Source organism: Macrobrachium nipponense, chromosome 43 (assembly GCF_015104395.2).
Source record: "Macrobrachium nipponense isolate FS-2020 chromosome 43, ASM1510439v2, whole genome shotgun sequence".
In the NCBI taxonomy this organism is placed as follows: Eukaryota; Metazoa; Arthropoda; class Malacostraca; order Decapoda; family Palaemonidae; genus Macrobrachium; species Macrobrachium nipponense.
The window spans coordinates 5526444-5541443 of NC_061104.1; the positions used below are offsets into that span (position 1 = coordinate 5526444).

The 15000-nt window shown below is 32.6% G+C and overlaps 2 protein-coding genes across 9 annotated transcripts in view; both read left to right on the forward strand.

The window, feature by feature from the left end:
- The window catches only part of LOC135214010 (uncharacterized), a 141659-nt gene that overhangs the window by 126298 nt on the left and 361 nt on the right, over positions 1 to 15000 (forward strand). For 3 of the 8 annotated variants that reach the window (XM_064248113.1, XM_064248114.1, XM_064248112.1), the window contains exons 3-4: positions 12106 to 12309; positions 14514 to 14579. In XM_064248113.1, coding sequence (XP_064104183.1) covers positions 12168 to 12309; positions 14514 to 14579 — 208 coding nt within the window. In that variant the 5' untranslated portion in view covers positions 12106 to 12167. Of the gene's footprint in view, positions 1 to 11446; positions 11652 to 12013; positions 12310 to 14513; positions 14580 to 15000 lie in introns of those variants that run through there. The other 5 variants (XM_064248108.1, XM_064248107.1, XM_064248110.1 and 2 more) reach the window with 5 other exon arrangements.
- The window catches only part of LOC135214009 (angiopoietin-2-like), a 131594-nt gene that overhangs the window by 105090 nt on the left and 11504 nt on the right, over positions 1 to 15000 (forward strand). The window lies entirely within an intron of this gene.

Genomic DNA, 15000 nt, shown 5'->3' on the forward strand with positions numbered 1-15000 from the left:
GTTCCATATCGATTCTAATTACGAAAGCACTCAGATCGAGGGGTGATTTGTAAGGTCAGAATCGATATGAACTTATAGCGTCTCTGTTGGCTGATTGGATAGCGTCACTGACTGTCCTGATTTCGTCCCCGTCCACCTGGACGGTGGTTCGATCCCATGGGGGGACGAAATTATTATCAATTAAAAAATTCCCCTTCGGTACATATATGAAAATATATCATTTGGGAGGTAAAGTGAATTTAGATATTAAAGGATATTTGTAGCTTGAATTGATATATAAATATAATATATATATATATATATATATATATATATATATATATATAAAACCTTCGGGAAAATAAAGTTTGTCAAACAGCTCATAAAAACATGATGCCACATGGACTATGATAATTACCCAGCAGCACTCAGGACGAGAGGGTGAAAGAATATTGCACGAAAAGGGGAGAGAGAGAGAGAGAGAGAGAGAGAGAGAAAGAAATACAGAGAGAGAGAGAGAGGGAAAGAAAGACAGAGAGAGAGAGAGAGAGAGCCTATATTCCTGGAAACGATAGCTGTCTTCATTTTAACGAGAATCATCTGAAAGAGAGAGAGAGAGAAAGTCTTCAAAATATCCGTAGCAATATACCTCGGTAAAATGCTGGAGGATAAGACTCTCTAGTCTTTTACCGAAGTCTTTCACTAAATTCCTTTTACTGTCGTGGAGACAATCCACTCAGGATAAAGTGGCCGTTGTTATTTTAATCCACGATATTTCTGGGACGGATTCGTAAAGAACTATTCCTCGATTTCGTTAATAGTTTACTATTAAGTTTAAAATCTTTCACGTTGGACTTTAGGTTTCGCATAGAAACTCGGTGTTTGGCAAAGCTAAAGTAAAATGTCTCGTGAATAATTAAAAGGAAATTTTTTTTTTTTTTTTTTTTTACAGTACAATTAATTGTAAAATATGATACTTTGTTTCTCGGTCTTTTATAAATAGCACAATGTCTATACATACTATCTTACTTTAAGGCAGGATTCAATGAATATTTCTCGAGGGAAAAATACATAAAATTTTTTGTAAAAAAAAAAAAAAAAAAATAGGTTAAATATCTCAAACCATTTTACGTAAACTAATGGAGGTATGGTAAAACGCAGATAAGTTACTATCAAGTGTAGAGTAGATACTGAGCAGACTATTGACATTTATAGAAAAAAACTTAGACAATCTACGAGACTTAATTCCATTATAGCTATTACGGAATATTGAATATTGTAGAAGAGAGTGAAGAGTAACATAATGCATTTGTTGAATTATAAGCAGAATGGAATTGCAAAAATGTCAAACATTATTGGAAGCATTTTTGGCGGGACTAAGAATGTAGCATTTGAGCAAAATGCGTATGAACACCAGGGCATCAATTGCTTATTGAGAGAGAAATTACTTACATTAATTGCAAGGGTTTTGACTGGACAAGGAATCTTCTAGTATTTGAACGAAAAGCGTATAAACATTAGGCCAACACAGGCTTGGAGAGAGAGAGAGATTTGGGGGGGGGGGGGGGGGGGGGGGGGGGGGGGAGGAGAAAAATGTGCTAACATGATATGTCATTCTTAAATAAACAAAGAATGAAATATTGTCTCCCAGAATTCACTCCACGGAAAATATTTCTTCTGTGATATGAAATTGCAATTCTCTGTTCGTGATTTATTGTCTTGGGTTTGGGGTTCCCCGTCTTCCCTGGGGGAGTATTTGAGTGCGTAAGGAAATGCGTAGAGATTTGTTCCCTCTGTGTGTGTGTGTGTCTGTGAATTGACTTGTTTACCCTTCCAATAGAAAACGGAAGGTTGCATTAAAGCAATGAAAACGGCTGGTATGAAAATTCTGCTCTTACCTTTCTCTTAGTCTCTTTCTCTTATCTTTCTCTCGCTTCTTCCTCTTACTTTCTCTTGCTTCTCTCTCTTACCTTTCTCTTGTCTCTTTCTCTTACCTTTCTCTTACAGGTAGTCTTAATTACCTTTAGTCGGTGTCTCTTTTAGGGTAAATTTTTTTTTGATAAATTGTTCAATTGATTGAATTATTATTTCCCAAATAAATAAATAATAAATAAATCAATTAACAAAAATAATGAGATAACTTATTAATTAGTTTATTCATTAAATAAAAACAAAAATATTTATCTATTCATAATAGATAAATATTTTTATAAATATTACCCCGATTGGACGTATTAAACGTCGAGTCAAAATGTCTCCCGTATGCCGATTGGACGTATCATACGTCGGCTCAAAAAGTTTTTTTAAAAATTCGCGGAAAAATACTTATAGGCCTACCAGCCAAAAACTTTTGTATCACGCGCCTTGGGGGATGCTGGGAGTTCACGGATCAAGGCGTTGTTTTGTTTACAATCGCTACGCAGGTGCGCAAGCGCGAATTTCTTTCTTATCGCACTAAAAAGTATCAGTGACACATCTCAGAAATTATTTCGTCACTTTGACATAATTTTTGCACCATTTTAAATTATCCTTTACATGAAGTATTATATATGAAAATGTGCGCAATTTCATGTAAAATACAACAAAAAAAATACTCATGATTGTAGCTTTTATCAATTTTGAAATATTTTCATATAAATAACGATAAGTGCAAAAATTTCAACCTTTGGTCAACTTTGACTCTACAGAAATGGTCGAGAAACGCAATTGTAAGCTAAAATTCTTATATTATAGTAATATTCAATCATTTGCCTTCATTTTGCAACAAATTGGACGTCTCTAGCACAATATTTTCGATTTATGGTGAATTTATGAAAAAACTTTTTCCTTACGTTCGTGCGATAACCTCTTCCGATAAATTTTTTCGTGCGATTGTCCTCATGTTTGCACCCTTTTAAATTTGCCGTTACATAAAGTTTTATATATGTAAATGTGCGCAATTTCATGCACAATACAACAAAAAACAACCCATGGTTGTAGCTTTTATCAGTTTTGAAATATTTTCATATAAATAACGTTAAGTGCAAAAATTTCAAGTTTCGGTCAACTTTGACTCTACCGAAATGGTCGAAAAACGCCAATTGTAAGCTAAAACTCTTATATTCTAGTAATATTTAAATCATTTACCTTCATTTTGCAACGACTTGGAAGTCTCTAGCCACAATATTTCGATTTATGGTGAATTTATGAAAAAAAAAACATTACGTTCGCGCGGTAACTCTTCCGGAAAATCAGAATTTTTTTGTGCGATTGTCGAAATGTTTGCACCATTTAAAATTAGCTGTTACATAAAGTTTTATATATGAAAATGTGCGCAATTTCATGTAGAATACAACTAAAAATGATTGAAGGTTGTAGCTTTTCTCTTTTTTCGAAATATTTGCATATAAATCACGATAAATAGAAAAAAAACCACGTTCGGTCAAATTTGACTCTACCGAAATAGTTGAAAAACGCAATTGTAAGCTAAAACTCTTACGGCCTAGTAATATTCCATCATTTTCTTCATTTTGAAACAAATTTGAAGTCTCTAAAACAATATTGTGATTTATGGTGAATTTTGAAAAATAAAATATTTATCTTCACTCCGCGCGCGATTCGCGGCCGCAAGTCTCCGAAATACGTACATCGCATTATCCTAATATTTGCTCCTTTTCATATTAGCCTTTTTATAGAGTTTCATATATCAAAATGTGCGCAATTTCATGAAGAATTCAATAAAAAATACTTGAAGGTTGTAGCTTTTTCCATCTTTGAAATATGTGCATATAAAAAAATATATATATTAAAATTTCGACATTCGGTCAAATTTAACTCGTCCGAAATGGTCGAAAATCTGCAATTCTAATCTAAAACTCTTACAGTATCGTAATATTCAACATTTGTCTTAATTTTGAAAACAAATTGGAAGTCTCTAGAACATTATTTAGAATTACGGTGAATTTTTGAAAATAACATTTTTTTACGTCCGTGCGTTACGAATTCGTACATCATTTTGTGATAATATTTTTCCGGTGTTGCTTTTATTGTTTTACTATGTATTATATATCAAAAGGATCGCAATTTAGTGTACAATACAACGAAAAAAAAGATAACTCGTTAGCTTTTGACCGTTTTTTGCACAGCGTGATTTGAATACAATTATCTATGAATTTTTTTTTTCGTTACCATATATCGCATTATTTACATATGATAATGATATTATTTTTCATTTCTGATGATTGCATACTAAACTTCAGGCAATGAAAAAAAAATGAGCCAAAAATGAACTCTTAATCTTCAAAACTAAGCGCGCTGTGATTTTTTGAAAAAATTATTTTTTCCGGTTCCGCGCTCACTCCAAACAGGCGCCGGCATACAGGAGAGGTTTTGATTTTTAGGGCTTCGGCGTAAGAGGGTTAATAAGTAAATAAAACCTGATTAATTAATCATAAGTAAAATAACTCAGTCATGTATTTAGTTATTTATTTATTTATTTATTTGTTTGTTAATTATACCGTAAAAAAGTCAACGTCCACGTCCTTCATAAAAGCAATATCGAGCAAAAAAAAAAAATAAATAAACTGTCCCTCCGATATGTTACAAATTTTTTCCGTTGCCTAATTAAAAACTGGATTCTCTCCTGAATTAACTTTAATCTCTCCATTTTTTAAAACTGAATAGTTGAGTCTAATTCCACAGGGCGATAAGGATCAAAATTCTTTGTCAATGTTTTCATAGCTCGGGGTTGTATCCACTAGAACTATATCATAAGAGTTGTGGAGAACGAAAGGAATTGAAAAGTGACGGAGTTAACTCGAACAAGGCATAATCCGACCTCCAGCTTACTGGGGATGCGTGCAAGATTTTCCCCCTCACACATAAGTTGTAAACGTTATATTCCGAACTTAATGTAAAATAAAACCCGCTAAAATCTAAGGTCAAATAGAGCCTTGTTTCACCAACGAAAATTAAAATGAATACGCATTATTTTTTTAGCAATATAATTCTTGTGTACTGCTTAAGATGCACATTATTCAGTTTTTACATTTTTATTCAAATAAATAAATCATAAATATTCTATCATAAAATTCCTGTATCTTTCACTCAACACAAAACACCTTTTTGCAGACCTTTTTAGGGTTTCCCTTAAACCTTTCCTGCCCCCCAACAAGAGTTAAGTTAAGTATATCTTAGTTTTACCAGCCCACTGAGCTGATTAATGGCTCTCCTAGGGCTGGCCCGAAGGATTAGATATTTTTACGTGGCTAGAAACCAATTAGTTACTAGCAATGGGACCTACAGCTGATTGTGGGATCCGAACCACATTATATCGAGTACTGAATTTCTATCACCAGAAATAAATTCCTCTGGTTCCGGGTTGGACGAGCAGAGAATCGAACTTCTGACCACCGGATTGGTAGTCGAGTGTGAAATCCACTCGTCCAACGAGGAACTTCCCCCAACAGGAACAGCAATAACAGCAACAACGAAGTAGCTTGTAGGCTTACTCCCCGAGTAAGCGAAAACTACTCACTGTAGCTATGGGACAATAGTCTTCAAATCCTATGCGAAAAAGGGTTGAGTTCACTTTAAGGAAAAAAAGTATAGTAAAGCTAATAAGTGTTGTAAAGTAATTACAGATGTAGATGGATGTTGTTATTCGTATTGAATAAAATTTTCAATTGCAATATATATTAGCGCCTCTATGGCGTGGTCGGTACGGTCTTGGCCTGCAACTTCGGTGGCCGCGAGTTCGATTCTCGGGCATTCCATTGAGGGGTCAGAGATGGTGTATTTCTGGTGATAGAAGTTCACTCTAGAAGTGGTTCGGAAGTCACGTAAAGCAGTTGGTCCCGTTGCTGAATAACCACTGGTTCCGTGCAACGTAAAAACACCATACAAACAAACAAACAATTGCAATTTATTTTACAGGTTAAGTCATATGCTGGAATAATTCTTATTGTGCAGTTGATGATAGAGGTATCCACCTACATATATATATATATATATATATATATATATATATATATATATATATATATATATATATATGTGTGTGTGTGTGTGTGTGTGTGTGTGTGTGTGTGTGTGTGTGTGTATATATAACTTTGCTAAGGTCACATATTTCAATTTCAGGGATGCTTGGTACTGACTATACACTGATGGCCAACCTTCTAGTTCTCGTCGTTTACAACACCTTCACACCTCAGGCCCGATGATGACGTCAGCTCGCTTAAAACCAGGTAGGTCAACGACATTGGGTCATCCTAGGTCGTTTTGCATAGGGCATCTTAGTTTACGCCAAGTGTGAGTGATGATTCAGTTAGTTAGGAGTTAAGTAGTGGCTTGCAAAGACATTAAAGAAAGAGAGGAGAGATAGGAAAGTAAAATAATAAATTAAATGAAGGAAGTGATGAAGAACATAGGAGATAGGAGACTTTTAATATGAAGTTGTAAAATAAAAATTGAAAAATCAGTGTTAAATAGGCCTATTTGATTGTGTCTTATTGTAGTCTATAGCATCGAAAATAATATATTGAATACATTTTACATGATGTTTTGTAGGTCACTTGATAAATAGGCCTATTAGATTTTGTGACTTATTGTAGTCTATAACATCGAAAATAGTATATGGAACACTATTTACAATGTGAGACAAATTATAATATATATATATATGTGATATATATATATATATATATATATATATATATATATATATATATATATATATATATATATATATATAATGTTTTTTATATTCCTTACCTTCCTGTTATCAACAACTTCATTCTCTCAAAACCAGTCCTGCAGAAAATGTAGTAGTACGCCTTATCACTAGAGTATAAAAAAATATTCCCCCATTCTTAGGAATAGAGTGACGATTCCCGGGAAATTCCGAGGGGCTGTAAGCTGCCGAATAATCCGGAATTATAATCAGGAATTATGTATGAGGACTGGTTGTCAGTGCTGGGGTCTTTTTTTTTCTCTCTCTCTCTCTTTTTACAGGCAATAATTTACGCGTCACAGAAAGAATTATAATTCTGGGGTGGGGTTTTTTTTCTGTGGACAGAAATAGGTAATATTATTGGGAATATTCAAACGTTCTCACTATATTGTTTCCCCGAAATAAAAATTACGTTTGTTAGGACAATGCGACGGGGAAAAATAATGTATAGTCTATATTCTCGATTGAGTTTACAATAATAATTTCATCTGCCTTTCAAAACAGCTGTTTTTTTTTTTTTTTTTTTGTGAGTTGCGTCTGAATTATTTTGTCATGGCAAGCTATTGTTGGTGGAGGATATATATATATATATATATATATATATATATATATATATATATATATATATATATATGGTATGTGTGTGTGTGTGTGTGTGTGTGTGTGTGTGTGTATGTGTGTATACATACATGATATATATATATATATATATATATATATATATATATATATATATATATATATATATACATATATATATATGTGTGTATAATTTTTTTTTAATAAGGGACATATCGGCCAAGCAGCAAATAATTAGGTGTCGAGTGATACAGAAACCTATCTATTGGGAACAATAACTGTTCAATTTGGTATGGATTGGTCAGCCTTGACGGAGATTTGCGTTTCGTGTAGGCTCTTTGTTATTTATGAATTATTTTACTTCTGGGCTAAGGGGAGTTTTTGTAAAAAAAAAAATATTCGCGGAGAGATATTTTATTTCACGCGTGACAAAAACATCAACAGTTTCACAGAATCCCGTGAACTTGTCTGAATAGAGCCAATCAGGAATGAGGTGTGAAAGTTTGGACTAGATGAGGCAAATCATTTTCTTGATATTTGGGAGAAAATAAAGAAAATAAAATAAATTATTCGAGCCACATTTAAAAAAAAAGGGTTCTCTCTCTCTCTCTCTCTCTCTCTCTCTCTCTCTCTCTCTCTCTCTCTCTCTCTCTCCTGGAAATAATTTTTCTGCAGAATCATAAACAAAAAAACTCCCATTTCCAATTGAGTGACGTCTCTTGATAATCTGAGACTAGGAGGTAGACAAATGATATGATAATTTATGAGACAATAATCAAGAGTAATGGAAACCATTAGCATGGGGAACTTTGCTGGAATTTCCAGCCAGCGGGGAGAATAATTTCCAGTTGGTAATTTGCCTGTACCGGGAAGTAAGACGTGGGAATACAGGACATGGCCTCTTTCACGACATTTGCATTGTAATTATGACAGTTCGTTTGTCTTCTGGAACTTGATCAGAGTGGTTTGATAAATCGAAGTAATTAGAATACATTTTTTTTACTTTATTATTTTTTATTTTTATTTTTTTAATCTAACAAGAGAATTTTGAGTTTCATCCTAAGCAACCAATTAGAAAGATATTTGTTGTATTTTATGTATTTATTTATTTATTTTCTTTTTTATCTAGCAAGATAATATTTTTGAGTTTCATTCCTTAGCAGGTCATTTAGAAAAACAGAATGAACCAATTAGATTTTTATTTATGTATTCTTTTATTTATTTTTTTTCATTCATTTATTAATTTTTTGCAATCTAACAAGAGAATGTTTTGAGTTCCATCCTAAGCAAGTCATTTCGAAATACAGAATGAAACAATTAGATTTTTCTTTTATTTATTTATTTATTTATTTCTTTATTTATTTATTTATTTTGGTACTCTAACAAGAGAAAAATTTTGAATTTCACCCTAAGCAAATAAAATCGAAATACAGATTTCGAAAAAACGGTCCAAAATAATTGGAAGAACTCATGCTACTGTGAGACAGGTAGAGATTGTTTAAAAAATAAACCTAAAAAAATAGTATTTTATACTTTCATTTATATAATAATGTCACATATTGTTCGAACCGCTGTGCCATTCCATAACTGGAAAAAAGATCGGATTCCTGCTCCGGAAAAATATAAATTTCACAAAATGTCATAAATTTCGTGAATTCCTGTTTCCAGATCGACTCGAAATTCACGTTAGATAAAAAATTTAAAAAAATATAGCTATCATTATTTCGTATTAACAGAGTGTGGGAGAATTTTGACACCGTCCCATTGTATAGAGATCATATCACAAACATTTATGTTTTTTTTTAAATAAAAACCAATTACTGCCTGAATGGCCGTCCACACGAATGGCGCCATTTAAAGGGGCTGGAATACTGGACTGGAATATTCCAGGCCACCCCACACCCCATTTTTCTTTCCAATTTCACTGGGGGAATTATGTATGGCATTCTTCAGTGTATTTTCATTCTGTTCTTGAGTGTTGAGTTTTTTAATCTTTTTTTTTTTTTATTCTTGCTGCCTTTAATCTACAATAAGACAATGAACACAAAGACGTCAGTTTCCAAGACAATGGATATATATATATATATATATATATATATATATATATATATATATATATATATATATATATATATGATATTATATATATTATGTATATATATATATATATATATATATATATATACATATATATATATATATATATATATATATATATATATATATATATACATATTTGCTATGTATGTATGTACGTATATGCTTCTGTATCCGAGTGCTTGCAGGTCATCATTACTCATGACTTACAAATCAAACTGGTGAGTGAGTGCAAACGATAAGCACTACGATAAATACAAGCTGGCCCACCCGAAATTCCCAGTGACGTCATGCTTTATCGAACATTAAAAAAAATGAGGAAAAACCTCATGCTATATTTTTATAGTAGAGAGAGAGAGAGAGAGAGAGAGAGAGAGAGAGAAGAGAGAGAGAGAGAGAAAAGCACAAACAAATCTCTACTTCATACAATTTAGATATCTATAGAAAATAGAGAGAGAGAGAGAGAGAGAGAGAAATAAAGGAAAAAATTACAACAACAAAAAAAACTGCCTCATTCAGACTAATATCATTCAAGGACATATATCTGTAGAAACAAAAGTCATGAAATAAAAAAAAAATTATCTACCTCATTCAAGTTATATATCTCTGAGAGTGAGAAAGAGAGAGAGAGAGAAGCACGAACAGGATGTGGGTACGTTCTGTCACTGTGGCACTGCCCCGCTACCTTACTTAGGCTATATCTATGGAGAAGAGAAAGAGAGAGAAGAAGAGAGAATATCAAGAAGAAGGGGCACGAAAAGCGTGTGGGCATGATCTGGCACTGTCAGCTGATGATGGTGGTGGTGGTGGCACTCAGCCCCGCGATAAGACGAGACGGAGGAGGTGGCATTGGTTGGGAGTAAATTCGCCTCCTGGCCCTGCCCGCCCTAAAAACCGGAAAACGCCAATTGATGCGAGAATGTATCAAATAGCAATTTGTAAGTCATGTAGCGTTTCCTCGCTTACTGGAGCTATTTTTTTCCCCCCCCCCCCCCCCCCCCCTTTTTTTCCCCCTTTTTTTGTAAACATTCCTTAATCCTTATGGAAGGGATTTGATTTTACGTGATGAAATTAATTAAAAGGTTACAAAGAATAACAAGGAAATGATTAAACAAAAATAAAGAAAGCAAAATAACCATGATAATTTAGCTTCGAGAGACATTGAAAAGAGTTTAGTATGTCACAGAAAAAAATAAAAGATTTTAGGTTCATATGACATAAAAAATAATTTTTCAAAAAAATAGTTTATGTTCGTATGTAGCAAAGTCATCAAAACAAAACTGTTTAGGTTCGTATGACATTCATGGTCATATGCCATACAGTAAGCAAAGCAAAAATATATTGGTTCGTATGATTAGCAAAATAATGCCATGTTCGTATGCCATGAAAAATCTTAATATGTTAGGTTCGTAAGACACAATCAAGTAAAAACAAAAAATGTTTTAGATTAGTTTGCCATAAGTAAAGCCAAAGAAAAAGTTTAAGCTCGTATGACAAAAAGAAAAAACAAGAAAATATATAAGTATATTATTATTTTTCAGGTTCATATAGCATAAAGCAAAACAGGAAAAACTCCAAGTTCGTATGCTATAACAAAAGAGATATATATATTATATATATATATATATATATATATATATATATATATATATATATATATATATATAATATATATAATTAGGTTTGTATGCTACACAAAAAAAGTCAAGCTCCCCTGCTATAAGAAAAGCAGAAAAATATAATGTTTTAAGTCGTATGCAACAAAAAAAGCAAACAAACAAAAAATTTGGTTCGTAGCCCATAAGTACAAAACAAAAAGCTTTAGGTTCGTATGCTATAAAAAAAACGAAAAAAAGGTTCGTAGCTCATAAGAGGAAATCGAAAAAAGCTTAGGTTCGAATGCTATAAAAAAAAAAAGCCAAAAAAAATTAGGTTCGTATCCCATAAGAGCAAAACAAAAAGCTTTAGGTTCGTAAGCTATAAAAAAATTAGGTTCGTATCCCATAAGGAAAACAAAACAAAAACAAACATAAAAGAAAGCTTTAGGTTCGCATGTATTGTGAGTGCAAGAGGACTAGTCAGTCTAGTAGTCACTTTGTGGCGGCCACAGAGACACGACGCGAATACCAATCGCTCGTTGTTGAATCTATTTTTTCTTCTTCCTTTTCTTCTTCTTCTTGGATAAATTCGGTGCGTTTCATCGGTTCTCCTTTATTTCAGTTGTCGTTTGCGCTCTAAACGGTTCGCATTCACGGTGTTTCTTAAAGAAAATAAAAGCGCTTCAGAAGTAAGCATAGCTTTGTGTTTTTTTTTTCTCAAAAATATATTCACTTCAGGATTAGGTGTTGTTCCAGATATAAATATCGACTGTGCTGTGTGTTTTTTTTTTTAATGCTTCAGAAATATATATATATTACTATATGTGTTGGGAATGAAAACAGCTTTGCCAGTGTTTTTTCTGATATTTCAGAAATGAATATCGATTTTCAGTGCATTTTTTTAAACTTCAGGAATAAATATCGTATTTCCAGTGCTTTTTTTTTTATATAGGAATTCATAAACAACTATCCCTTTTACAGTGTTTTTCCAAAAATTTATCAGCTCTTAAAAACTGCATATTCAATGTTTTAATTTTCAAAACTATTTCAGATCTATCTGCCATTTCTGACAGCGCCATTTTTCAAAAAATACTTTTCAGAACGCACTTCACTGCCTCAGGAAAAGTACTACCCATCTAAGAGGTATTCCATCCTAGAAAAAAGAAAAAATCCTCCCGTGAATATTAAGGGATAAAAACTTCACCATGAGGTACGCCAGTCTGTTGTTAGTAGTACTACTGGCGACGCCATATTGCCTGGCAGCCTCTCAGATGAGCCTGTGTGGTTATGGGGACGTCTGCGAAGCCATTGTCTTCAACCAGCTCGCCCTGGCTTCTATACGCGAAGGTCAGTGATGCCCAGGTGCTATACCCAGTGTCTCAAATACCTACTAGGTCATGTTTTTTTTTATTTTTTTATTTTAATAATATAATACAGTGTTTCTTCCTCTTGAGCTATACCAGTGGTCTTCAGTACCCACCTTAATTTTTTGCTTTTTTTTTTCACAATATAATGCAGTTTTTCTTCTTGTGACCTATCCCAGTGGTTTTTTTTTTTTTTATTATTTTACAATATAATACAGTGTTTCTTCCTGTGACCTACCCATACCCAATGTCTTCAGTACCCAGTTTTTTTTTTTTTTTTTTTTTTTTTGTTTTTTTTTTTTTTTTACAATATAATGTAGTTTTTTTTCTTCTCTGACCTATACCCAGTGTCTTTAGTACTCAGCCCAATTTTTTTATAATATAATTCAGTGTTTTTTCCTGTGACCTACCCATACACAATGTCTTCAGTACCCAGCTTTTTTTGTTTTTGTTTACAATATAATGCATTTTTTCTTCTTTTGACTTATTTCCAGTGCCTTCAGTAACCAACCTATTTTTTTTTTTCACAATATAATGTAGTTTTTTCTTCCGCTGACCTATTCCCAGTATCTTCAGTACCCAGGTCATGTTTTTTAAAATACATAATGTTATTTTTTTTTGTGACACATTTTAAGAGTTTTCAGTACCCAGGTCATGGTTTTATGTTTTACTATATGAGATTTTTTCCTCGAAGGAGGTGCTGACATCAGTGAACCTCATGTGATCCACTATATGCGGTACTGAAAGAATTGTGTTCCGTACTGTGGGCGATTTTTTTTTTTTTTTTTTTTTTTTTTTGAAAATTGAAATGAAATTTATTTCATGATATCTCGATATTTTTGGGGAAATTTAGATGATATTTTGTTCCATGGTATGGCGGTTATTTTTGTTGAGGAAAAATATAATGAATTTTGTTTCCTGGTATCGCAATATTTTTGGGGAATATAAAACAATTTATTCCATACTATTTTAACATATTTTCTATTATTTATAGCATATTGTCTTAGTCAATCTTGTATAAAATACAGAAAACCAAAAAATAGATAAATAAATTTTATTGAAGATAAAAAAATATAGAAAAAAAAAACAGGAAAAAAAAATCCATTTTGTAATGGAAGATAAAAAATTCATGTATTGTTTACAGAACTATATAAACTGTTACATCTGTTCCGGTAGGCCAATGAAGTTGTGCAACGTTTATCTTGCTGGTCACATAACACTAACACTTAAAACTTTGGCCTTTAGGCAAAACAGTTTTGCCTAAACATTGCTGAGGGTTCCTGATTTTAGGCAACGCGAGGCAACGAGATTTAAAAAACACGACACTGTGGCGTGACTAAGAATTTAATGTATTATTTTATGGCAGGAAAAACCATTTTTGACGTCGGTGAAGAAAGTTGTGATTTAATATAATTTATTCTCTTTCATTCCATTTTTATGTCAGTGAAATTACCGCAGCTGTGAGAAGCTACGACTCTGTGGAAAGACTAAGTTTAATATTGATCATTTTATGGCAGAAAAATCATTTTGACGTCGGTGAAGAAAGTTGTGATGTAATATTTTTTATTCTCTTTCATTCCATTTTGAAAGATAGCGTAACATTTTGGTATCGGTGAAAAAGTTACGATTGAACAATATTATTAAATCTTTCATTTCATTTTAATGTCAGTGAAGGGAAGAAAGATGGATAATGGCCCCCCCCCCTCACCCCCTTTAAAAAAGGGAAAACATAATTTACTTAAGGTTTGGACATCAAGAGTACCTCTATATATGCGGGCAGACAAGCGGAATCAATATAAAATTGTAGCTATTAAATTTTTGGTAATAAAAACTGAATTAAAATTGTTAATTTTAAGCTTAGTTATATCGATGGAGGATGTTTTTTTTTTTTTTAAGTATAATGAAGAAAAGAAATTAAACTGTTCATCTTAGTGGAGGTAATTGAAAGCTATATATGAATATATATATAGTATATTTATATATATGTGTGTGTGTGTGTGTGTGGTTTTATGTGTGTATATATGTACACACACCTATATATACTGTGTATATTGTGTCTTTCAGATAAAAGACTATTATTATTCTCTCGACCTTCATTGATAAATTATAGTTTTTAGAATAATCTTTTGATGTAAAAACTAAAATAATAGCAGTCTTACTATATAATGTCTTCTCTTCCATTTTCAGAAATGAAAGGCCTGGTGTCAGCTTTTAATAACACGAAACTCAGTGGAGACCTTGTCCAGAGGAGTGGTCAGTATTTTTATTCATCTATATATATTTCATGGAGAGAGAGAGAGAGAGAGAGAGAGAGATTTAATTAAGAAATGGATATTGGAATAAATGGTTTTACATATATGTATATTTATGTATATTATATGTACATATGTTTGTCTATAAACTTGTGTGTATGTGTTTGTGTGTGTATAATGTGTATGTATGTATATACGTATATACACATACATACAGTCCCCAACCGAGGAATTACAAGAAATCCACAACACTATAGTCGATTCACATCAACCGTGAATTTGATGTCTAGGCCAATCCCTTACGACGCTCCTGATTGGCTGTTGATGAGCCAATCACAGGGCTGGAAACTCTCAGTCTCTCTCGAGAGTTCACATGGGTAGGATCTATGTTCCACTTCTCCTGAGGTATACGTCTTTCAGGA